Source organism: Stegodyphus dumicola, chromosome 7, assembly GCF_044657685.1.
Source record: "Stegodyphus dumicola isolate Sdum_Otavi_A_Nest chromosome 7, ASM4465768v1".
Classification (NCBI taxonomy): Eukaryota; Metazoa; Arthropoda; class Arachnida; order Araneae; family Eresidae; genus Stegodyphus; species Stegodyphus dumicola.
Window position 1 is genome coordinate 96,210,790 of NC_140774.1, and position 27,396 is coordinate 96,238,185.

A 27,396-nucleotide genomic window follows, 5' to 3' on the forward strand; every position below is an offset into this window, starting at 1 on the left:
TTTATACACTTTTTTTGTTTTCTTTTTTAAAAAATAACCAAATGTAACTATATTTAATTATTATTGCAATATATTTAATTTTAAATGTCAAATTAATTAAATGAGAATGAGAATCAAATTTTCACAAATTTACATTTTAGTAATTTAACAACATATAAATAGTAATAACCTAACAGATTTCGATGAAGTAAATAAAAAGTAAATCAACAATGTTTGTTTACACAAAATTAAAAAAAAAAAATTAATTGCATATAAGTAAGGAATATGCTCGTAGAAAAATTTCATTAATGCACTCTACTTTATAGAAAAATATGAAAATGCAGATACAGAAATAACTGAAATCTTGATATTTAGGAGTAATATTTGTCAAATTGTTTATACATATTTTCGATTTCCTCTAATTCTTGTAACTGTTTCTCTGTTACAAAAGTAGGATCACTTTTCTCAGTGTTATCTAAACCTTTATAAAAATTGAAAAATTGATATACTTCATTTCGTTTTTTTTCTAGCTCATTAATTTTTGATTGGTACTGAGCATCACACTGATCTACTTGTATGTGATATCTATTAGTTATTTCAGCAATTTCTTGATTGTAAGCAGCATGTAAATCATAAATATAAGATGAATGATAGAACTGATAATATTGATTAGGTTGAGAGCTGTATTCCCATTGTCTTATATGACTATTCATTTCAGCCATTATATCATTTGTTTTAGAGTCTTTTTCCATCATTACTGAATCTATGCACTTATCTATAATATAAGTACATGGTCGTGACCGTTTCCTATCAGGATGTTCAAGATTGTTTGTTGCCTTTCTTTTATGTTGTTTAACTTTTCTTGCTTGGCTTGTTCCTATGCGTTTCTTTCTGTATGAATGGTAAGTTAGATTTTTATTTGGGTTAGGAACAGTTGCTGATTGCCAGACTTCTCTTACATGCTTATAACGCTCCTCTGTAGTGGTCAAATTTTTTATACTTTCCCATTCAGGATCTTCTATATCTTTTTTCTCATCTTCATTAAATTCTAAATTTTTACCCGCATTCTGGTTTTGCTTCTGTGAGGCATTTGAATCAGCTGTAGTTTTGTGAACATAATTCATTTTAGTATGTTCTTGAGATTCTTTACTCAATCCAGTAATTTCTTTTTTCTTTTCTAATACCACACTTCGAACAGCTTTCTTTTCTTTAGCAACTGTAGAACCTGTACAACCAGAATCAGAAGTATCATCTTTTTTTTCTATACAGACAATTGCCTCATTTCTTGGATTTGTAAAATGCAGCTCTTTTAAATTTACAGGTAATTTATCACTTGCAGAGGTCAAATCAATATATTTTTCAGCTTCTTTACTCAACTCATTAATTTCTTTTTTTATTACTACACTTCGAATATTTTTCTTTTCACTAATAATTTTTGATTTCTCACAGTCAGAATCAGAATTACATTTTAATCTCTTATTTTTGACTAAACAAATTTCGTCATTTACTCTTTTTTCAGTAGGAGCATTTATTTCATTATTCAGGCTAGTAGATTCAAGTTTTTTGGAATTTATATCATTTTTATCACATGAAACAATTTTTGAACTTATAACTTGGGCAACACTTTTTCTTGTTTGGTTCTTTTGGCTTTCAAAACATTTCTCTTTGTTAAAAATATTATTACATTTATTGGCTTTGATTTCCCTTTCGGAATATTTCTTTTCAATAAAAGTATTATCACATTTATTGGCTTCATTGTTGCTATATTTTACACTAATATTTTCAGGATCCTTTATTATATGTTCTTCTGGACTTTTCATTTGCATGCCACATATGTCTCCAGACGTATCAGAAGTCTTAGAAGATGACAACAAATTATATTCATCATCCTCTGAAATATTTTTTTGATTTTCACTACTTTCTGTACTAGTGTCATCATATAAAAGTCTATCACATTTATTGCCTTTGGTTTTACTTTCAGAACATTTCTCTTCAATGAAAATATTTTCGCATTTTTTGGTGTCAGTGATCTTACAGTTTAGTCTGAAATCTTCAGAATTCTCTATCATGCCTTCTTTTATACTTTTCATTTGCATATCACAGATTAGTCCAGAAATATCACAAGTCTTAGAAGAAGTCAATAAACCACATTCATTATCTTTTGCAATGTTTTTATCCTCACTACTTTCTGTACTATCATCATATGAAAGTATATCACATTTATTGGCTTTATTGCTGCTAGAATTTATACTAAAATCTTCAGAATTTTCTATTATCTCTTCTTTTATACTTTTAATTTGAATATCACAGATTTCTTTAGAAACATTGCAAGTTCTAGAAGAAGGCAATGAACTACAATCATCTTTCTCTACAATGTTTCCATCACCCTCACTCATTTCTAGACTATCATCAAATAAAAGTTTATCTTCATCTTCAGTTGAAACTTCACATTCTTCAATAGCAAGGTAATCATCTTCAGTAATATCTAAAAGTGTTTGTTCAAAATCATCATCAAGGTCTCCATTTATATCCATATGGTTTTTTGATACATCTTCCTTATTAATTCTCAGAGTTTCAGTGTTTATTTTTTGAACCTCTTCTGAGCATTCAATATTTTTCTTCACATCACAAAGTTTTAAAACAGTTGACATACTCATTTCTTTTGATCCTGAAGATATTACTGGCAACTTATTACAAGTAGTTTCATTTACTTCAACAGCTAGATTTACTGATGACAAAATATTTTTATCATTCAAAATTTCACAGTGTGTCAAAGTACATTTGCTTATAATAACATAAGAAAAATTTCTTCTCGGTTTTATTCTCTTTGAATACTAGAACAAGCAGCTATTAAAAATAAAAACTAAAGTCAATAAAGATGCTATAACAAATATACATGCACATTTTTCACAATACAAATGTTAATTTCCCTTTACTTTCACACGTTATCTGAATTTATATTATTCGATTATTAGTAAAACTTTATGAGTACTTTTCCGTTTCGCCGGCGCAAATCTCGCCAAGCAGTCTTTGCTGGCGACAACATACAGTATACAGTCAAAAGTCGTTACTCCGGACTCGTCGGGACTTCGGCGATTCCGGATTATAGATCATCAGTTTAAATCTGGTAAGATGACATGCAGAAATTACAAAATTAAAAATATCAAACCGTAATTTATGAAATAAAGAACAATTATGATCTAAAGGGTATCAAAATTTACAAAAAGAAAAAGCTTAATATTTATTTGTTTACTTTATTAAGCATTTTTTTCAATGTAAGTTGTTTAAGTTGCTTCGTTTCATGTGATAATACTTTCTCTTTAATTCTATTAAACAGACATAATTTCCTGTTTAGTTACAAAGTTCCGTTGTTTAAGTCCTATAATTGCTTTAAATCATATCAAAGACGGATTACATGACATGAAATACTACATTTAGTAAGGATTTATAAGCCAAATAAAATAAAAACATCTGCTCTGAAGATAAGGATAGTACTGACAGATCAGCTTCCAATTCATTACGCGCCACGGCGTTTCCCCCCTTCCCCCCGCCGCAGAGCAGCGTGAAATTGATAAACAGATTTTGGATTTCGAAACATACTTTCGCTTGGTAAATCCTTTACATATAAGTAAATATATATCGGAAATTCTATTTGACATAATCGAAAGTTCAAGCTTACTTTTATAAAATTGCTCTAACAGCCTGCAAAAAATAATAAGCCGGATCCAATTCGAAGATTAAGGAACAACGTAATCTGCAACATTAACTGAATTAGATAATTTTAGCGTAGCTTATACCGCCCGTTATACATTAAACGCGCATGTGCACACACATATTTGCAGCCGTAAAGGTCTGACGCACACGCGTAAACGTCTATGCGCGTGCGCCAAAGCGACGCATGCGCAGAAAGTTTGTAGCTTTGAGGTCCGGATTATGGGTGTCCGAATTAACGACTTTTGACTGTACACATAAAAAATGTTAACAAATGTTAGTTCTAAGAATTTTTTAATTTTGAAGGTATAAACATTTTAGTATGGTTTAAAATTTTGTAAAAGGCCAATAAATAAAGACAATAAATTTGTAAAAAGACATTAATTTAAGAATTTACTATGCTATCGTGGTTCAACATCCTGATTTGCTGGTTTGTATCACGTGACCCCAAGTGATCTCATCTCACGTAAACTACGCTACAAAAATATAATTCTCTCAGTAATTATCTACATTAATTTCAAGTTAAATGTTAATTTGGAATACAAGTTTAGATGTAAAAATTATTTCAATTCGTACGAATAGCTTACTCAGAAATTATATAAAACCGCAGCGCTTTTACTTCGCTAGTGCATTCTCATTAGAATTGATAAATTTAACCCTTGATTTTGCCTTTTCTAAATTTTCGCCTTCGGGTGAGCGGTGTGATTGCATCCTAATTGGCTTAATTACCGTGAATGGTCTTAGGGCATAAAATTTAATTATATTTGTAAATATTCTATGTAATTGTATGCCAGCATTGAAAGAAACAATCAATCTGGTAAGAAATGGCTGCGACTTGTTTTGAAAAGGAGGAGTAAAAGGTTACCAGTGAAGATATTCCTTTTGGCATCAGTTGTACCATTATTGGCGACTTTATCGTTTGCACCGGCAAAACGGAAAAGTACCACTTTATGAAAAGCATTTTGATTCAATTTATCAACATTAAATTTTTTATCAGAATTTTAAAAAAATGACAAATTTCAATATAAACATTTCATAAATATCATTCAAAATTTTTAATTTTGATGTTTTAGTATTAAGCTTTGTATCTCAAAGTGTAAAGTATCTAAAAGCTATTATGAAACTGAAACAGAAAAGGTTTAAATTTCAGTTCATAAAATTTTGATCCTGAATTTAGACTTCTATGAAGAATAAAGTTTAAAAAATAATTTTAAAAAGAAAGGAAGGAAGAAAAAGAAGTTCATAAATTGAATGGAAATTCTAATACAATCCTTAAAATTCTCAGTATTTTGATGAACCAAAAAATTTCAAGCCCTTTCTCACTTGAACTAGCCATATTTAAGTTTGATGAAAAGTAATATTCTAGGCATTCAAATAAGTAAGGCATTCAGATTATTAAAAATACAATACAAAGGGTATGCAGTTGTATCTTTTTGAATTATTCTGGGAAAATTTTTCTCAAACAGAATTAAAGGACTTCACTGTGTCTTGAAAAATATTTTTTTAAAAAAAACTTCTAATACTGTCTTTGCAGATGTTTGAAAGTAATTGGCTTGTATTCACACACACACACACACACACACAAAAAAAAAAAAAAAAAAAAAAAAAGAGAGAGAGAGAGAGAAAGGAAAAAAATACATGCAGACAGCAAGTTCAATTATGAAACAAATAGAAACAAACCGCAATACTTCTGTGGTCTCGTTGCTCTGCCACTGATGGGCTTCCACATAGCAGCATAATGATCTATTTTGTACCCGTTCAAGATGTTTCATAGAAGCAAAAGCATTACCCTGCAACACCAATTTAATCACAATCTACTCCCTCATAAATTTTGGACCTGGCACTCTAGATTCAAATTATACATGTTCAAATATCTTTTCCTTGATATCTGGGAATTTAAAAAAAAAAAATTATGAAATTTACTTTTAAATATACCATAGCTGCCAACCTTGAAATATGAAAAACCAGGAGGTTCAAAGCTGTGCAGTGGCATTTTAAAAGAATTTCAAATTAATTTAAATTTACTTCATAACACATGAATCGGGTCTTTCAATTATTTATAATATGATTCTGACATAAACATATATCATTTAACTAGATATTCTAAATTTAATGCTCTTTATCTAATTTCATTTTGTAATTTTCTTATTTGCGAACATTCAAAGTAAAGAAAGAAAGTTTCAGTTTATCAAAATACTTTCAAACACACTGAAAATAAAATTAAATAGTTAATATACATACTACTGTGTAGATGAACTTAATAATGTACCATATATTGGTATAAAACAAGTATAAATATTTATTGATTAACTATTGTTTGAATCTCCATATAAAGTTCTATAGATGTCTATAGCAGATTAAGACAATTCAGTGAAATAAAATTTAATAAGAAAAATTATGCAGAAAATCTCTAGGAGAGAAGGAATGAAATTTGCACAATTTAAGTTCTAATTCAGTCAGTTTAATTTTTTAATGAAAATCATATTCTGTATCAAAGTCTAAAAATTAAACATTGAGAGATTTGGTAATTTATCAGACCATTAAAAAATCACTATTCATATTATAACCTAAGTGCTTCAGAAACTGTTTCATAACATTTTTAGTCTCATTTATTTTTCAGAATCAAAATATTACTAAGTCGCCAAAATAGAAAGCAATGTCATTTTAAAATATGACATGGAAAAATAAAAATATTTTATTCTATGCCACAATTTTAATACATTATCAGTTTTATTAATATTGATCAATTTTATTATGTTTGTAAAAATTGTTGAATTTACAAATATCTGGATTAAAAATTTTATATACAAATTTATCTTGAAATTCTCAAATTTAATAATAATAATCCATAAAAATCATATCAAAAAAAAAAAAAAAACTCAAGGACTTTAAAGTACTTTTAAGAACCATACAAACCCTAGAAATACTTGCAGCATATAGCATAGTTATAAGCTCCTATGTTTTCCTACCTTGATATAGTCTCATCCCAAAAAGTAACACTGTGTATGGTGGGATTACAAAGGCATTATATACTATGAATGGTTGACATAAAATCTTAGAATAAATTTGAATAAATGTAGTTCCCAAATGGCAGTTTTAAAAGCAGAAATTTGATCAAATTGCCCAGAACTGGCTAATCGCTGAGGTGTTAACTTCCTCCGTAACAATGTTCAGTCGCACATTTCACCCGAATGTAAGACAAAGACTAATTGAGTATGGCTGGGATGTTTTGTGTCATCATTCACTAGATCAGTGGCTCTGAACCTTTTCTACCCCATGCACTCCTTTCACCATTGTTAGACAATTATTCTCCTCTCCTTTCCAAACTCGAAAATTATATATTTATTTTTTAGTCCAAAGGGGCAATTCGGCCCACGAAGGCCGAGCAGTAAAAGCCGCTGAACACTGGTAGTTCGGTCTTGGGTTCGAGTCCCGGCGAACAGGCTGGCTGCATGGACGTTTCGTGATTTTCTCTATGTGTAACGTGGATACGAGCCAGTTTCCCTTAAAAAGACCTCCACTGGGCATCCCTCCCTTTCCGTGTAGTGCCCAAGGGTGGAGTAGGTAATAAGCAAAAAAAAAAAAAAAAAAGGGCAATTTGCCCAGAAGGACTATTAATTTCGTTTTGGCATTTTGCATTAATTCCCTTTTTGCAGTTCTTCACTTTTCAGATTGTTGCTACCAAACATTATCGCCCTGTATTATATTTAAAGAAATTAAATAATGAAGAATCTGAATAAATGTATGTATTTTTCTCGCATTGTGATAAAACAACGGTACCTAGAGCCATCCAATTTTGAATAATGTAATCATTCACCAAATATGGCCATCTGGTAGCCTATTCCTAATTTGGAATTTGTTTTATTACTGACTTCATATTTTGTAAAATTTTAACGAATTTTTGATAAACAAACTCAAGGATTTCAAAGCAAGCAATGGCAACATTAAACAGAAAGAACATTTTTATCTCCAGTGCGCAAGACTCTGTATCAGAAATTTTAAAGATACGCTCAAGTTATTTTGTGACATTGCTAATGAACTGAATTTTATGGTTTAAGTGCGAAGAATGTGATACTTAATAAATAAAAATAACACACAAAACATTTAAAAAAAAAGATGCCTTTAAACATAATTTAAAATCTGAAACCCTTCAGATTTTTTTCTCACTTTCTCTCTGTATATATATATATATATATATTTAAGATTTAGATTATTTTTAATGTGTTTTATATATTTAAAAAAGTAAAGAAAATTTTAATAAATACAAAAACTTGAATAAAAGTCTTCTATGAAATTCCACCCTGATTCACAACCCCTGCATTAGATTTTGTCTTCTTGGATTGAGGTCATTTGAAATTCTCTGAATGGCAGGGAGTTAATTTCTTTGATGACAATCAACCAGCACATCGATAACTTTTTAAGAATAAATCTTGTAGAGTCATTAAGTTTTTTGAAGCAGGAGACATGAAAAATGCACAGTTTCCTTGTTTGGCACTCGAACCCTGGACCTCTTGATTACATGTAGAGTATGCTGCCAATTTCACCACAAAGGCATGCAGCAAGGAGAGAGAGAGAGAGAACACCTTATATAATCTCCCTTTTAAAAGGAGGAAGGATGAGGGGACCCAATCACCAAATCCTGGTGTCATGAATTATCGTCCACCACCTTTTTTTTAGTTCAGGTACTACTGTAGGTTTTTTTTTTTTTTTTTTTTTTTTAATGCTCTACACGTAAAAATGTGCAATGCCCTTGCCGAGATTCAAACTCTGTACACCATGAAAGCATGTGGAAAGGAAGGAGAAAATACCTTATAACCTCTTAAAAGAAAAAGGAATTTTCTAGACAGATGGCAAAATGTCTAAAAATAAATTTTATGAAATTTTGTTATGTTTCTGTACTTCTTCATTTGGATTTATAATGAAAAAAGTGAAAGCTTTTCACATGACCAAATAATCTCTGTTTGGGATTAAAAGAAATGGTAAAATCTTCAGTGATGAATTCTACCATGCTTAAGTAGCAATGATGGTATCTTATCACTTTAAGATACATTAATGCTGACTATATTAAGAAAGAGAACCTTGGGATAAATATTTAACATATGATGCATTAAAAAGCTCATCACTAAAGTATAGCAGCTTAAAAGTAAAACAATACATGATAAATTTGCAATGCTACAACATTGTAATATTTTGTTATTATAAAATAAGGAAAGATAATACGACAGCAGAAAAAGATACAAATTGTTTGGATTTTTTTAGCTTCTATGAAGTGATAATCTGGGAATGGTTTGTAGACTAATTTTATAGCTGGATAAAAAGGCAAAATTCATGAAGCATTTGTGGTTTAAATTTAAAATTTTGCAATATTTCACAGCCTTGGTTTTCCATTAACAAGCTGAATTTTGGGAAAAACTTCTATTTTCTGAAATAAGCTACATAAACTTTTATTCATACCTTTTTATTCAGTGCTAAAATTACTATCCTGCTCATACAGAATAATCTACATTTTGCTAGTATAATTTCCAAATACAAATTAAAATGGAATTTATATAATACTAAATGTCTCTTATCCTCCTGATGTAAGATGATTTCAATTCATTTTCAAGTAGCAGTCAGTATCTATCGGGAGCCAAAGCCTGGTACAATTCGTAGATGACAGACTTGTTCCCAGCTTCATCTCAATTTTGAAGAAATGTGGGTCTCCTACAATCCCTGCTATCTTCCCGTACCAACAACCTCCTTCAATAATCTCTGTTTGGGATTAAAAGAAATGGTAAAATCTTCAGTGATGAATTCTACCATGCTTAAGTAGCAATGATGGTATCTTATCACTTTAAGATACATTAATGCTGACTATATTAAGAAAGAGAACCTTGGGATAAATATTTAACATATGATGCATTAAAAAGCTCATCACTAAAGTATAGCAGCTTAAAAGTAAAACAATACATGATACATAAACAATACATGTAGGACTTTAAGTTTGACAGTATTTTAAATGCCCCTATTTTGCAAAGACATTATACACTTTCAAACACACCATGCCTTCTTCAGGATTCAAATTCATATATTACGCTATAGCAGCTGGCTCCCATAGCACCAGGATGATATTAAAAGTGGATTAGGATAGTATAAAGTGCATTCAATAAAAAATGAACTGAATTTCTAAATAGTAATTAATTTATTGTCCTAAAAATATTTAGTGTGGTTATTTAGACATTTAATTAATTCAGTGAGACACTAAGCCTAAAAAGTATTCTTGTTAAAGTCCTTAGATTGTTTGGGGACCATTTCTAAGCTTTCCTTTACATTATAGTTTCACTAAAATTATTGCACTCATGCAGCACTTCATTTCATGCGAAGCACAGCATCAGCCAATCAGCAAGAGGCACACACCACTTCTGGGTCACCATTAAAGGTGATATTGGTTGATCTAACTCCTGCTTATGAATAAAACAGCATGGAACAGCATTTGATACAAAAATATATTTTATTACACACATAGAAATGAGATTCGTTCTGGGAGCAATCTATAGCAGTCTTCCTCCTCCAATGGCACCTACCAAAAAGAAACTCAGGGGCGAGAGAGAAGATGTGATGTAGCACCGCATCAACCAATCAGCAAGAGGTGCACATCATGTGTTATGTTTTAAGTCACAACTTCTCTCTCACCTCAGTCTCATACGAGTTTTGACTGTCGTACGTGTAAGACGTACATCTGCTCGCTCCTGATTTTGTACTATTGGAACTCTTCTTTTACTATACCTGATCAGAGTGCATGCTGCTGTAACAGTAGGACGGCATTGCAATAGACTCTGATTGCTTTCCCCGCTGCTGCATTTTCTGCCATCCGCTCCATCATGGATCAAATGATTGATTTTATTGCTGCTGAGATTACAAACTTAGAATGCGTTGAAGAAGCTGATGGATCTCTCTCATCTAAGGATGCATGAGACCTTAAATTCCTTCATCGTTTCAAACTTTTCATCGACAGAGAATTGAAGTAGAAAGAACTGATCGTTCTTCTACTTCAATTCCCTGTCTCTGTCAATTATCTGTCTCTGATCAAAAACTGATCGTTCTTCTACTTCTCTTCCCAAACCTAACATCCCTGCTCCTAAGGTTAATGACAATTCTTCAATAACTGGAATCAACAAAACTAATGCCAGACGAGTCAGCAGCCCAGCTCGCTCAGATGAAGAGCAGTCGAAAAAATATAAAGCATTGGATAAAGACAGCTCCGACATGTACTCAGGTCGTAAAGGAGATATTACTAGAAGACCAACAAAACTCTCTCGAAATCCTACCCTGACGGATTCCTTTGATTCGACAGCGAGCCGACTACGGAAACAACTTCTGATAATATGGATACAGCCCCAGACGTACAGGTCATAGATCCGGCTACCAACTCGTTTTGAGTGTTTGCTTTATGCTACCAAAAAATAACGTCATGGACACTTCTCCCAGTCCGCAACCAATGCTGACGCTACCACCGGTCAATCAAAGCACAAGCTCAAGAAAACCACCGCCTATCATGGTTAAAGATGAAAGATTCAAATTTTCAGAAGTTAAAGCACTCCTCATTGGTTATAATCTGCAGGCTGAAAAGGATTACTTTGGTCAATTAATTCAGGGTGGATTTACAAATCCAAATTCCCTATGCTTTATAAACAAATCATAAAGGTCTTCAAAGACAAAGGTATTCAATATCACTGCTTCGAATTGCCTGAAAACAAAGATGTTAAGGCTGTTGTTAGACATCTCCCCAATGACACGGATGAATGTGAAATTGCTGAGTTTTTAACTCAAAAAGGTTATAGCATCATCAGAGTGAATCAACTTAAACGAAGATGAGACGGAGAAGTCATAAATATGCCTCCCTTCTTAATCACCCTACATCGTAAAGAAAAAAGTAAAAATATCTTCAAAGAATTCATCCTAGGACTGAGGATTAAAGTAGAAAGATACCGAGGTAGAGCTGGACCCCCTGCAGTGTTTCCGCTGCCAGGGGATTCACCATGCTCAGACACATTGTCACCATGAACCTCGCTGCGTTAAGTGTGGAGACGCTCATCAATCGTATCTATGTAAAAAAGACAAGAATACTTCCCCTACGTGAGCGAATTGTAAGATGACTGGACACACTGCGAACTTTCGCGGCTGTGAAAAGTTTCTAAAGCCTAAAGCTGACGTTCAGCCATCATTTTATACAGATTGAGTAATAAGTAACAAATCCTACTCGCAAGCCTTAGTCAGCGGACTTGCCCCTGAAGCGGTTAGCGAAGCTAAAACCATTCTACATGTACTTAAAAAAGCTTTGTCGCTATTATTCAAGATTCTGGACTTTGCCTGCTTTTCAAGCAACTAACCCAAGAAAAAAATGCTCTACCTCAAGACAATGCGATCTCAGATAATGGGTCAACACACTAATAACGCAAATTTAATCCGCTTCATGGTGTGGAATTCAAATGGTCTCCGCAATAAAATCTCAGAACTGCAAGAATTTCTGTATGAGCACGATATTGACTTCGCGCTCATTATTGAGGCACATGCTCAAAGATGTTACAGTCTGAATATCTCCAACTACAGAATCTATCGCTGTGGTAGAACTAGCCATCGAGGCGAAGGTGTCGCCATCTATGCGAAGAGAAATCTACCATCTTGCCTCGTTAAAGAGTGTAAAGATTTTGGTTGTGAGCTGATTACAGTGTACATTACCCTTCCGGTGTACAAAAATATTTATTTATAATCCACCGCATAATGTGTTATCTTATAACCTACTAGAGTCAATCCTTCCTCCTGACAATCCTGGCAGGAGACCTAAATGCTAAGAGCGTCGCATGGAATTGCCGTAAAGGAAATACAAACAGTAATACTCTACAAAATTACATCTTAAACCATCCTGTTGTTATTTACACACCGGACAAATACACTTATCGCCCGGAAAGAATAGAGTATTCCAACATTCTGGATATTGTCTTGTTGAAAATTTACAACCTTACCTGGGATCCTGTCGCCAAAATGGCAATAAATCACATAAAACAGGACATCAAAACTGCTGTGAAGCAACACAAGGACGAACTTTGGTGCGAAAAAATGTGCAACTTAGATTTCCGTGACAGATCTCTTTGGACTTTAATAAAAAACCTCAAAGCAAATTTTGTTACCAATCGTCCCATCTTCCACAACGGAGTTGTTGCCCTTTCAAATGAAGATAAAGCAAATGTTTTCGCCTCGCATTTGGAACTACAATTTACGCCAAATGATTGGCCTGTGGATAGAAACTTTGAACTCTGCACCCTTACTCATGTGAAAAGATTGGCTAAATGCCCCCACAGCATGAAATATTCCCAAATTTGCTACCCCTGTAGAAGTATCTCAAATTATTAAAACTCAAATCGTGCAAAGCTCCCGGAAATGATGGCATTTCTAATACTGCAGTTAAAATGTTACCTCCCTGTGCAGTAGTGAATTTCACTAGCATTTTAAATGCGTGTTATTTAACTCCTACTTTCTACAGCAGTGGAAAAGTGCAAAAATTATTTTAATTCCTAAACCTGGAAAGGACCACTCCAAACCAGATGGCTATCTACCTATTAGTCTCCTGCCTGTGAACGGAAAAATTTATGAGCGCATTATTCTCTCATGTATGCAATCCTATCTAAACATGTTGCTTCCAGAACAATTTGGTTTCCGCCAGCCCCTTTTTACTATGAAGCAATTGTTACGCATTACTGACTTTTGTGGCTCTGCTTTGCATAGCAAAGTGTTGCTCTCCTCATGTTGGACGCAGCGAAAGCCTTCGACCATGTCTGGCATGAGGGGCTCATATCCAAATTAATTACTGCTAACGTTGACCGAGAAATGATCTTGACAATTCACTCCTTCATTACAAACCGGACTTTTAGTGTTTGTGTGAATGATGCTATCTCCTCATCAAGAAATATCCACAGTGGTATTCCACAAGGGTCGGTTCTAGGACCTTATATGTATCTGTTTTATGCTGTTGACTTTCCTCAAGCATCTCAAAATAACGCTATTTTGGCCTGTTATGCAGATGATACTGCCCTGGCAGTAAAGTCTATTGGTATGAATCACGCCATCAAAAAAACTACAAGATGTCATTAATAGCATTGAAAGATGGTGCGCGCAATGGAAAGTCCAAATAAACGCAGCCAAATCTCAACTTCTCCTCATACGCAGAAGAAAAAGGAACACACCTGTCAAAAGAGGACTTTATCTATTTAATGAAATTGTTCCCCATGCCAAGTACCTCGGAGTGATTATAAATGATCGCTTAACGTGGACTAACATAAATTACATCAGGAATAAGGCTTTACAAATTATCAAATGTCTCTTTCCAAATGTTGGTAAATACTCCACTCTCGACTTAGGAAAAAAGCAGCTCAACTACACGTCTATGATCAGACCGATCATGACTTACGCCTCCCCAAATCATGTGTTATGCAGAACCGCTATCTCAGGATTACCACGAATGCTCATTATTTCGTGACAAATAAGTGCCTACAAGATGATCTCAAGATCGACCCCTTAGATAAGTTCATCGCAAAGCAAAATCGGAATTTCTTCAGAGAAGCCCAAAACTGCAATCATATACGTCAATTTAACCTCTTTGAATATGAAATATTGCACGAAGACAGACACCTTAGACCATTTACTGCATTTATCCTCAATGAAAATCAGAACTTTCCAACTTAAGTTTTTACCCTGTGTTTACTTGTCATACTGAAATGCTTAAAGTTAAGCAGCCACTATCGGGCTCAAGGCACGGGAGGGTGACCTCCCACGAGACTACGAACTCAAGTCTTCTACTGCTTATTGTAGATCTCCCACTGCTCCTATTGGTTTCAAATTTCTTTTATTCTATTTATGTCAACTTCTAGTTTACTGGAAAAATATGTTTTTTTATGTCTCTGCAATTGAATATTTTGTGCCTCAACAGCCAATCAGAAGACCTACTAAGAGATATCTTTGACTGCTTCTGCTGGACTCCATAACTTTACTTTGTAAATACATATTTTATTTTTGTATATAGTCTTTCTAATTGTGAGGAAAATGCACTTTGATGAGTTTATGTACTGAATATTTGTAAAAATGCACACTGTTCCTGAAACTTGGACCAGCATCTCTCCAGCCTACCAGATGCTGCTATAGCCTCACGTGACAAAGTAGTCACGCCCTCTTTCATTTTGCATCCTGTCCTCTGGACACACTCATGCATTTGCTATACCTGCAGTGTACTTATTAATTCATATTTGTACACAAGCAAGCTGTGTACCGGCATGAAAGCTACACACGGCAATAGCACGAAAAGGAAAGGAAACCTCAGTCTCTTTTTGGCAAGTGCCATTGGAGGAGGAAGACTGCTATATATTGCTTCCAGTATGAACCTCATTTCTATGTGTGTAATAAAATATATTTTTGTATCAAATGCTGTTTCACTCATAATCACGAGTAAGATCAACCAATATCACCTTTACTCATAAAGCTTTCAAATTTTATCAAAACTACAAAATGTCTTGACAAGGGATTCCCAGTTGAATTTCCTCAGATCTTTGATTATATTCTCTATATAACAAAGGTGGCCAAACTTCAGGTTAGACAAAGCAACATGCTAGAAATCAGAAATTCCACGAGATGCAATTATATTTTCAAACAGTCGCAAATAAAAAATATCTATGGCTTTTTAAAAATAATACAACAGTTTTTGAATAGAAAAATGTTTCGAGTAAATTAACAAGAACGTTGCATTTTTCAATAACTGTGAATAAATACTTTTACTCTGTATTCAGGAAAGTGAGTTGCGATGATACATAAATTAGCTTTTTTACAATATACCGAATTTTATTTTTCAGAAAGAAAAAATACCCATTTTCATCTGATAGTAATTATCAATAAATTTAAAAACTGTAAACAAAAATCTGCAAAGGCTGATTTTAAAGGTTATCCAAAAGGGTTTAAGGTTTTTCTATGCTCACACTGAGCTTGCAATCTGCCAGTCTGCTGCTGTGCTCACTCCTGCTTACCCATTTCTTTGTAGCTTTATTATTAGGCATCACTTGAACCACATACAGTTCAAAAGCAAAATTACCAAAATTTTAAAAGCAACACGTTTAGAATTCCTGGTGAAGTGTTGGCATACATTTTTCTATTTTCTTCATTTTTTCCTCTCAATTTATCATCAAGGCTAACAATGTAGTTATCTTAGTAAGATGGCTAGCAAAACTTTTTTAAAAAACTTTTATTATTAACATTCTGTGTTTTAAATTTATTAATTAAATATCATGTTTTTCACAATTACACCACATAAAATTCAGTCGAATGGCAAAATCACAAATATTTAAAAACACCACATCTTAATAATTTCCGATAGACAGTCTCGCACACTGTAAATAACAATGTTTTAATCCATTCAGTGTTGCCACTGCTCGCTTGCAAATCATTGAATTTCTTAATAATTCATTTACAAAATCCATTTCCTCTTTACAAAATATGAAGTATAAAATTCAAAATTGGGCTTCCAGGTGCTCGTGTTCAGGTGGAGGACTATATTTTTCTAAATTTAATGGCCCTACATAACATCGTTTTTTCACAGTGCGAGAAATATACATACATTCATGCAGATTCTTCATTATTAAACTTCTTTAAAAGGAGCACTGGGTGATAATACTTCATGGCACCAATTTGAAAAGTGATTCAGACACTTAAAATGATACGCTGCCAAATCCAGTTTTGAGATTAATAGCCCATTAGGACATACGCCCTTTTGGGCTAATAATAGCCATTACAAGCCTGTAGGGGGAAAAAAATATTTATAGATAAGATATAAATGTGACAATTATTCGAAAAATAGAAGCAATGGTTTTTAACTCTTGGTCCATGCCAACGACTTCAGAAAAAATATAAACGTATGTCAGAATAGCTGTAGAGTAACTATAATATTGAAAATGTTACAAATAAACAGTTTCCTGAGTTTTAGCATCAAAAATTTATTTCTTATTTATCATGAGGATACACAAGGAGATCCATCCTTTAAAATCATTTAATCAGTTCATAACATATGAACTAGATTATCAGACACAGTTTGCGTTCTCTCTATATATATTTTTGCAGCATCTTTCTATAAGATTCACCATACATGGTTAATGTCACATACTGCAGATGTGCATGTCTCTTCTCTCCAGACAGCCATTATCAGTTGTAAAAGAAACATCACTGTGGTACCAAAACAATTATTACTTTGAAACAGCTCACAGCATACATTTAGTGACAATTTTAAATCACATAAGCATACTGTAATCTTAAATATAAAATTATTAATTATTAAAAAAGCAGTTAGAGTAGATTTAAGGGTACCCCTTGGATTATCGATATAAGTTGTTTCATTTATCACCAAGTTGTTGCTTCATTTATGGTAACCTGAGTAGTTGAATGTTATGGAAACCCTATTATGATGTAATTGGTTGTGTAAATGTGGTGAATTTGAATGATGGGAAAAGATTTTTGGATTTTTAATAAGAAGTGCGTTGTTATTTTGTGGTTTATATGGTAAAATGGCTGAATGTGATAAGATTAATTTCAAGTTTCTGTCCAATTCCGAACAAAAGAAAAGAAAGCATTAATTGGCTGGTGTGTAAATGAAGGTTTAGTAGCCATTATACACTGGTGTGCAAAAATTAAGGACGAGACGGTTTTTTCAATATAACTTTGTACAAAAGCTTTCCAAATCAACACATTTAATACTGTAAGATCCCCAATACGTAAGGACATGAGTAATGTAAGCAACACTTACTAAAAGAGAAATCAGAGCGATAAAAAGAAGCTTTATTGAAAAAGTAGCATGGAGCGCAATGCGACTGAAGGCCGAAACATCCCTGTGATGGGAGTCCAGCAACAAACATCCGGTCTTTAATAGGGAATATGATCTCCCCTGACTGCTAGGCAGGTTTCACAGCGTCTGCCCATGCTGAGAAAGAGGGTGTCAATGAGTTCTTGAGGCATTGCTGCCCACTCATCTTGCAGCGCCAATCGAAGCTCCGGAATCGTTACTGGTGGTAAGGTACGAGCTGCCAAGCGTCTGCCTAGAAAATCCCATACATGCTCAATGGGGCTGAGATCCGGAGATCGTGCCGGCCAATCCATACGTTCAATATCCTCACCCTCTATCTCAATGACATGGTGCATTGTCGTCCATGAAAAGGAACTGCGGACTCATAGCGCCTCTAAAAAGACGCACATATGGAAGAAGAATCTCGTTACAATAACGGGTCCCATTGACTGAACCTGCGTCAAAGATGTGAAGGTCTGTACGACTACCAAGCATGATGCCTCCCCAAACGAGAACACCGCCACGTTTATACCTGTCCCTTTCAATGATGTTCGAGGGATGATTGCGGCTTCCCCGCTCTCTCCGGATGAGTATGCGATGAGAATTGCTACTCAGACTGAATCTGCTCTCATCTGTAAAGAGTACTCGTCCCCATTCATTGTCTCTCCAATTCCGATGTTCCTGGCACCACAGAGAACGCCTTCTCCGATGGGCAGGCATTAGAGGTACACACTGTACAGGGCGTCGTGCAAACAGACCACCACCGTGCAGTCTTCTGGCCACGGTAAAATGCGATATCGGTCGTCCAGTCGCCTGTGTCGTGTGCCCAGCGATTTCTCCCGCTGTCTGCCACCTGTTTATTCTGGCCTGTAAGGCAATATACCGGTCATCTGGGGTGTGGTTCCTCGTGGACGACCACTACTAAACCCCCGGATAGCTGTTCCTGTAGTTTGAAATTGTCTCCAAAGTCATGAAACAATGCTGTGAGCAATTCTGATCTCTGCAGCCACACTTGTCACACTGCGGCCTTCCTCCAACTTCCCAATGATTCGACCTCGGGTAAAATCATCCAGATGTCATCTAACAGATTGATTATTCGCCATTTCTCGCTGAGGCAGCAACTCGGTGTGATTTTAACTGCTATACGGCGTGCAATCTCTTTGCCGGAAATACTGATCTTACACCAACAACATGCTTTATACTACTCAGACACTCCCCATTACGTCTACCAGCATATCTGCGCATGTGCTACCGTATATCACCTTACTTAATCTCCTGATTGGTCTTTCTGTCCGCTCTGCCTCTTTGTTCAGCTGATATGCTAATTTTTCGACTTTGTCGTTAATTTTTGCACACCAGTGTAAGTGTCCTGTTTGTAAGAAGTAAATGCGTATGGTCGAACGCCAGAGGATATCAGAACTACAGAGTATATTTTTTACTCTTGTGAATTTATGTGACAACGCCAATATACAGATTCTAGTTCAGATAATTTTAGAAAGTTTTTGTATGCTGTTAAGGAATTTTGCTTGACTGAAGACAGGGAAATTTGTAAATAAGGTAAGTGGATATTTCCTTTGTGTAGTGCTAAGATGAATTTTCTTTCTCATGTTATTTCATTGTTTGATTTAAAATATAGTTTATTGAGATTATGTATTTTTTGTTGGCTGCTCCGTTGACTTTTTAAGTGAATAAAGGCCGTTGTGTACATGGACAAAGTAAAGGGAAGTGCACAATGCTTAGTTTGTGCAATTCTCTGATTTTTTTAAAGTGAAAATAGGTCGATGTGTACATGGATACCCAGTTTGTGCAATTCTTTTAAGAATTGCACAAACTCGGTGTCCAGGTACCGCCAATTATCGACAAGGGGCATCCGTAAATATATTTTTACGGAAAAAAACCTGTTATAACTCCTACCTTAGATTATACTAATATTTCAAATATAAAACATTGTTTGTAATGCTGCAAGTTATGTTTAAAGGTGAGAAAGCTGCATGTGGCTCAAAAGCCGCAGTTTGCCCATGTTTGCTATATATGGTCAAGGCTAATTACATATTTGTGCAACCACCTTGGTTTAATGTGAAGAAGAAAAAATATGATTTAACAATGGCAAAAAAGTATTTACATTTTAATGGTGAATTTATCCTGAAAATGAATCGATAAGCCTACTTTTAAGTGAGTTTCTGTTTCTTTTGTTACAATCAAAATTCCATGGTGATTACTTTAGATTCAAATTAGTCGTTCCCTTTAGTGATTTTGCAGCAAAATATGGTATTCTTAAATAAATTTTTTCTTGTGGGAGAAAAAATTCACCATGATTTCTTCTTTTTGTAGACAAATCACAATATTTTTGTTTCAATCTCAGTTTTAAAATATGTGCTTTTGGCATTTGCTTGTGGGAGAAAAAATTCACCATGATTTTTTCTCCCACAAGCAAATGCCAAAAGCACATATTTTAAAACTGAGATTGAAACAAAAATATTGTGATTTGTCTACAAAAACCACAATAACTTGCAATATAAACATGAAAATGGGGACACTGATTGTTAAAACTGAAGAAGTGTTACGCCATATGGTTTCCAGAATTTGGTGCAATTTGAAAATATGGCGATTTCTTCAAAACTGATTACACTAACGTGTCACAGAAGAGAAGAATGCCCTTAAAAACCTTTCCAGAAATTTTTGAATGACCATTGTACTGAAGACAAAATTCATTAGAATGTTATGTATCCACTATAGCTCTGTGTTCTGCATTGTTGATCAGGAAGAATGTATTTTCAAATATTGGGGCTCGCCTTGGATATTTTGGGTGGAAAAGAATTTATATTTTTCCGTCAGAGAGACTAATGCTTTGGTCTAAGTTTAAAAAAAGTTGATACATCTTGGTACTGGAAATGATCCATAAGAGGAAGCCTTCTCTTTCTGTGGCATGTTGTTGCAAATACAGTAATACGGCATGTTTCCTACTCCTCAGTGAAACTGAAGGACAATCATTGGACATGCATTTTACTGAATTCTAACTAGTCCATAAAAACATAACTAGTCATGTTTTTAGTGCAGTTGAGTATTCAAATGGGAAAATGCCAGCAAGTTTCTCTGTTGTTACATGTCAGCTTTACTGAACAAGGTCATTTACGTTTGCAATAGTGACATTTGTAACGATTTGCATTGATGTACCACCACTTTACTTTTGTAAGTGCCATAGAAGGTTCTTTACATACCCTTGATGAAGGTCTGTATTCCCTACATGTTCTGCCATAAAATAAAATGCAATAATGCTTCTTTTTTTTTTTTTTTTTCCCCCTCCTATGCTTCCAAGTCTTATCTCTGAATTTGCTTATGTGGATATTGCAGCCACATATTCATCATCATTGCTCATGTCAGCCTTTAACTAATTAATTTTGACTTGGGATTTTTCTCTCTAGACTAGTTGATTATTATTTAGAAACTTCAGCAGCACTGTCTGAAACATCAGTTTCTCTTACAGGTTTTCAGTTGACTATCACTCAATGTCTCTTATAATTTCGAATAATATAATACATTACACCTGATCCCAGTTTATTAGAGACATCACATAAAGTAAATGATTACATGAGAACTCATAAAAACAGGGTTTGTACACATTTCTGCACACGGAAATTAAGTACTTTTGAGCAAATGAGAACTGAATAAATTGAATTAAAAATACAAGGGTTGGAACTTTAGTAGTGGCAACACAGCTGAAAAAACGCTACGCAACAAAACCAAAGAATATCACGTATACCACACGTGAACTACATACCTACCTTACCTCCTCTCAGCAAAAAGACTCAGCCTGCCTACGTCACGCGCATGCGGAGTGACACGAAGAACGGATCCTTGTATTAGCTCGCGGTCTAAAGTAAGTGTTATCAGGATGTTTTCAAAACAAGAACAACGATTAGACTAGAAGAGAAACACGCTAATGTGACAATCAAAATCGTAAAAAACAACCTTGTATTTAGCGTAGGTATAATGAAATACTCAATCAATTTCGAGGGCAGCTAAAGGTCCCTCCTCATCAGGAGAAAGAAATACATAGAAAGAAGAAAATAGGAGAAGGAGTCACAGAAACACATGGTCCTTATCAGCATTGCATGTGGTTATAACTAGATTTTTAATCAGAGTTGCACTGGTTGCCTACTTTTACTGAGCCAGGTTATCTGATCAAGCATAAAGAAATATTAGCGAAGTTAAAATAGGGAGCGAGGGGCAAATGCACCTTACGCTCAAAATCTGAACTAAAAAAAAAAAAAAAATTTTTTTTTGAAGTGTTAGAGAAAAAAAACTCAATCAGGATGTCGGAGTTTTAATCTTTGAATTTAATAGTTAAAAATACTTTGCTTCTTTGCATACCACCAATGGTATGTGTTGAGAACCCTTGGTCTAGAGGTTTAGTAAATAGCAGGTAGATTTTATGTCAAGCGTCACAGGTTAAAATGAGAAGTAAAATCGTAATCAGAATGATTCGTAACAAAAGACTGAATGTTGCCACCGCTGCTGCTTGTCTAGAGAGAGACCTGCTGATTAGATGAAAGGCTTGATGTAGGCACAGTTGGCAAGCTTTGAAAGTTAGTTGGGCTTTGTTTGATGCAGTTAGTGTCATAGCTTCGTGTAAAGTTTCACGGGTTGTCACAAAGTTAATATACTTTAAGGTTTCACCAGAGGTGATAAGTTGTTTTGTATTATTTTAATTCTCACTAGATGGAAAGAATAAGTTTTACTTGAATTTTCTGTGTTTTATCTTGTGACCACAGTGAGGATTAATGAAAGGCAATAACTCGCTTTAATACGCAGAGATGATTTTTAAGAGTAAGTAGTTTCTTATTAATAATTAAATTAGGTAGTCAGATAACCTTCATCATTACGGATTTACGTGATCATTATTAAATTTTATTTCTTTCTTAACAATATTTATTTAAAAAGCCATAATAAAATCAAAATCTAATAAAATTTCACAGTTTAAAATAATATAAATTATGACATTTGATTCTTAAGCAATATTAGGATAATTACACATAGCTACAGAATATTTATGTCTTCTAACAACAACACTCAACAAAATATTTATGCGTCATTTTAATTTGAAGCTTTCCCAGACATTTTGGCTAATTTTTATAGATTTCCTTCTCTTTAAGCATCTTTTCTAACAATAAGAAATTTGTCTCAATACCCAAACCAATGTTCTGACTAGTTTCTGCATACTTTATCTGCTAACTTGTCAACCTCTCCACAATATATCTATGAGGGTTTATTTAATCTGACGTGACGTCTGAGAGACGTGAAGTAAATAATTGCTATGTCTGAAATATAATATTGGACAAAGCCTTAAATAAACCTCTTATTTAAAAAGAACTTGGAACATAAAGGCATGTTCTGATGCTAAGAAAATCAATTACAGCTCATAGTGACATTATATTAAACAAAAACAGTCAAATTCAAACTAAAAATTTTGACTAGCTGTCAAAAATTATATAATTTAATTTAAGCTCGCTCAGTAATTCTGTCATATGAGGAAATAGAAACGGGAAATTATAGCAAAGGTTTTTTGAAATCATAAATAACTGGATAATTTACATAATAATTGTACATATCTTTGAAGAATAATTTTCTTCATGTATTCAGTTTCTTTCTTCAACAGGTTTCCTTTTCATTTTAGAATTTTTGGATTTAATTAAGGATTTCTGTTATTCTAAAATAAAAATTTTTAAAAAAAAATTGCATTTAGAATGTATAGAAAAAGAGGCTAATTTTATTTCTTTAGTAATATGAACATTCAGAAGAAATATGAAATATATATAGTAAGGCATGTTTATGCAGCTGGTGTGGCAGAATTTTTAGAATTTAATGACACACCGAGCAACAAAATCTAAAAATGGCAGAACTTTCAGAATTTAGAGCAGACATTGGAAGCAGAATTTAGAAAAGCACTAAGCAGCGGAAAGGATGCAAAGAGATTGCATCAGGAGGAAAAATGCCTAGTGCTAGCTTGGGGTATGATGCATTAAGACATATTAGATGAATCTTTTAAATTCTACATTTTCAATTTTTTTGTTACTAAAAAAATTCCTTTCTATTACGCTTGCCCATGTGATAAGATTATAAGCATTTTTGATCTTTTTCATACTTGTGTCTAGTGAAAATTAGAGAAAATAAAGGGAAGATAAACATGTTAAGAAAAAGATTCTAGTATCAGAAATAATGCATTCAAATATTATTGCCAAAAAAATTATAAATCACCAAAATGTTGATAAGACGTCAAATTCAGAATCGTTTAATTAAAGCGAAAAGTTGTTTAAGAGCACTTCATTAGAAAAAATGAATTCCGAAATGCTTATGTTTCACTTCTTGCTTAGAAACTCTAATACCCCACCATTTATATTAGAAATGGAAGCAAATTTTAACCCATAAACCATTCAAAAGATAACCATATGTGTCAGTAAATATTCCTCCAAAATGATAATTCACACTCGAAATGGCAGTCGTAAAAACAGACAGTTTTGATGATTAAAATTAAGGACCTTCTGTCAATTTTGGCCAAAATTAAGGACATTTAAGGACCAAAAATTTATTCCAAAAAACTTAAGGACCACACAAACCCTGAAAAAGGAATGCAAAGAAAACTGCACTGTTAGCAAAAAGTTAAATGGTTGATTCGTTTAATTACAATAAAGTCTAAAAAAGTTAAAAACAAAAGCAAACATACACACAAAAAAAAAAAAAAAAAAAAAAAACATCACTTAGGATATTTTAAGAAAATAAACTCGCATTTGTATTACATAAAAGGAAATCTACAAAAATTTATGAATCCAGCCTACTTCTGGAAACTAGAAACTCAGAATGAACCAGTTTAGTGGTTTTAGCCACTTGGCCACTGATAGACACAAAACAGGAAAGAATTTTGCTAATGAAAAAGCAGATAAGTGATAATTTTAGATTTTTGTGGCAAGAGAATTAAGACTGAGAATGTTTTAATAAACAATTTTATTATACAGCCAGCATTTCAGCTTTCAGTTTCTTTTTTATCTATATTTTTAGTGCTGTTAAGGAGAATACATAGTCAAATATACGTTCTCCCAAATTTTATATATATTTCAATGGCCAACTAGACATACATTAAAAATGTAATATGACCATTACCTAGTACATGAAATATGGTACTTTTCCGTTTTGCCGGCGCAGATGATAAAAGTCGCCAATAATGGTACAACTGATGCCAAACGGAATATCTTTGCTGGTAACCTTTTACGCTTCATTTTCAAAACAAGTCGCAGCCATTTCTTATCAGATTGATTGTTTCTTTCAATACTGGCATGCAATTACATAGAATTTTTACCAGATAGTTCAATTTTATACCCTAAGGCGGAATTTGATGCCCTGCGCGGAAATTAAGTCAATTAGGATGCAATCACATCCTCACCCGAAGGCGAAAATAAAGAACAGTCAAGGGTTAAATTTATCAATTCTAATGAGAATGCACTAGCAAAGTAAAGCACTGTGGTTTTACATAATTTCTGAGTAAGCTATTCGTACCGAATTGAAATAATTCTTGCATTTAAACTTGTATTCCAAATTAAGATTTAACTTGAAATTAATGTTGATAATTACTGAGAGAATTAGATTTTTGTAGCGCAGTTTACGTGAGATGAGATCGCTTGGGGTCACGTGATACGAACCGGCGAATCAGGATGTTGAACCATGAAATCATAGTAAATTCTTAAATTAATGTCTTTTTACAAATTTATTGTCTCTAGTTATTGACTTTTACAAAATTTTAAACGATATTAAAATGTTTATGCCTTCAAAATAAAAAATTCTTAAAACTAACATTTGTTAATATTTTTTATGTGTATACTGTATGTTGTCGCCAATAAAGTCTGCTTGGCGAGATTTGCACCGGCGAAATGGAAAAGTACCAAAATGTAATATGACCATTACCTAGTACATGAAATAAAGTTTTAATTTGTCATAAAGAACTAAATATTTTGTTTGCAATTTAATACGATAGATAAGAGTTTAATCCTAGATTAAGCATGTGATTGACAGCTGTCCTCCAGTAATATTTGTCGCAAGTTTGCAATTCAGTAGAATACTGTGCACGATCAAAATTGTGACCTGTAATTAACACTTTGTCAAATAACTGATAGAATCATCATTTAAAAATGATTTTCCTTATTCTAGATAAACTTTAATAGGTGGGTGACACCTGTCACCCATTCACCTAATTGTGCAAGAAAAATGTATACACTAATGCAGGGTTAAACAACACTACAGAATTATATTTATCTTAAAATTCTCTCCAGTTATAGCTGTAACTTAAATTATTGTGTTTAATTGCTCATGCCAGTACACTTCCTGAATTTAATGAGACATAGAAATAAGCACTAAAAAATCCTGCTATTACTGAAAAGAACTTTACTAACATATAACTTAATTAACATATAGCTTAATTATACAATTCTTTTCATTTGTAAATCAAACGCATTTTTTCATAAAATACTTTTTTTTTAATTTTATTTTTAAAGCAAGCAAAATTTAAGCTTAGACTTGCATTCATTTTTAAGCAAAACGTTTAGTAATTCTTAGTAAATTACATTAACTTAATGATAAATTTTGTTTGATATTTTCAGTTTCAAAAGCAAGCAACTACTACTTTAAAAAAGAATAAAAAACAAAATAACGCTTAATTTTATTTCCTTCATAATATGTTTCATTCTTTTTAAATTTTCTTAACTCATTGTTAGTTATTTAATGATTCTTAATCTTCACAAAATCTAGAAAACTTTTCCTTGCTTGATGTGGTGGTCATATTTTCTATCTTTAAAAGCATTTTTAAAACTCTGATACAGAAATAAAATTTCAATAATGATTATGAAAAAAGAGCATCATTTAAGATTTCTTGAAAATTTATTATTTTAGTAGCACATCTTAGGTCTACGTTAAATTTAAGATTGCATGTCTATCATTAGCCACATTGCAATCCTAAGAAATAAAAAATAGATTCTTAAATTACTTTTAAAAAAATTCAAATTTTGAGAACCTCAAATAACCGAAAAAAAGAAAGAAGAAAGAAAATATACTAATCGTTAAATGCATAATAAATAAAAATGTTGCTAAAAGTTTATAACCATATAATAATATTTAATGAAACACAAACTGCAGTAGCAAAATGTAAATAAAATAAGTATTAGAAATCTATCAAAAAAGGATACATCAACGAAAATTTCTACAACATATTTTATATTTGAAGGAAGGTAAACATTAAATATTCTGCCTAAAATACATTTTAAATTTCCAAGGAGGTAAATATTAAATACTCTGCCGCTAATTTGAATCAATTTCCCACATTTTGCATCTCTGTTTAGCTACTAAGATTCAAACTGAAGAATGCCTAATAATAGATTTACATACAAATTAAGTTATATTTTCTCTTCAGATGTTTTGCAAAAGCACTCATGAAAAAAATAAAATGTGGGAAACGAACAAAGAACAAAACTACTGTTTATATTTAAATTATCCATCATTTAAGATTTAAAACTTATCATCACATAAAAAAATTGTAAAAAATACAATGGTTTATAGAAGAGAATTAATACCTTCTTATAAAATTTACCTAATCAAAATGCTTAGTAAATATTTAACAGTACTTAAATCAAATTTACCGCAATACGACAAAAAAATTTTCTTTGAACTCTTAGAATTGAGTTTAGTTAAGAAACTGCTGCTTCGCATTCGAAAGAAATCAGTCAACCCGAGATGTTAAAATGTTTTCACGACGACACACGACAACGTGTATTGATAATAAGAGAATCTACCACACGATTACACCTTAGAGAATTAAT

The 27,396-nt window shown here is 33.0% G+C and overlaps 1 protein-coding gene across 2 annotated transcripts; it reads right to left on the reverse strand.

Moving 5' to 3' along the window:
* LOC118203691 (uncharacterized) lies at positions 1-27,396 on the reverse strand. 2 transcript variants are annotated; one of them, XM_085820613.1, is made up of 2 exons: positions 27,151-27,396; positions 1-2,826 (listed from the first exon to the last, which is right to left on the reverse strand). In XM_085820613.1, the coding sequence occupies exon 2, from the start codon at positions 2,634-2,636 to the stop codon at positions 351-353; it is 2,286 nt and encodes a 761-aa protein (XP_085676739.1). In that variant the 5' UTR covers positions 2,637-2,826; positions 27,151-27,396; the 3' UTR covers positions 1-350. The 2 variants fall into 2 exon arrangements, 1 of the variants encoding a protein (XP_085676739.1); XR_015042164.1 differs by lacking the exon at positions 1-2,826 and adding an exon at positions 9,072-9,441.

What these genes read in the sequence shown, in the direction of transcription:
- LOC118203691 (XM_085820613.1), bottom strand. Translation starts at nt 2,636, where the DNA reads ATGAGTATGTCAACTGTTTTAAAACTTTGTGATGTGAAGAAAAATATT.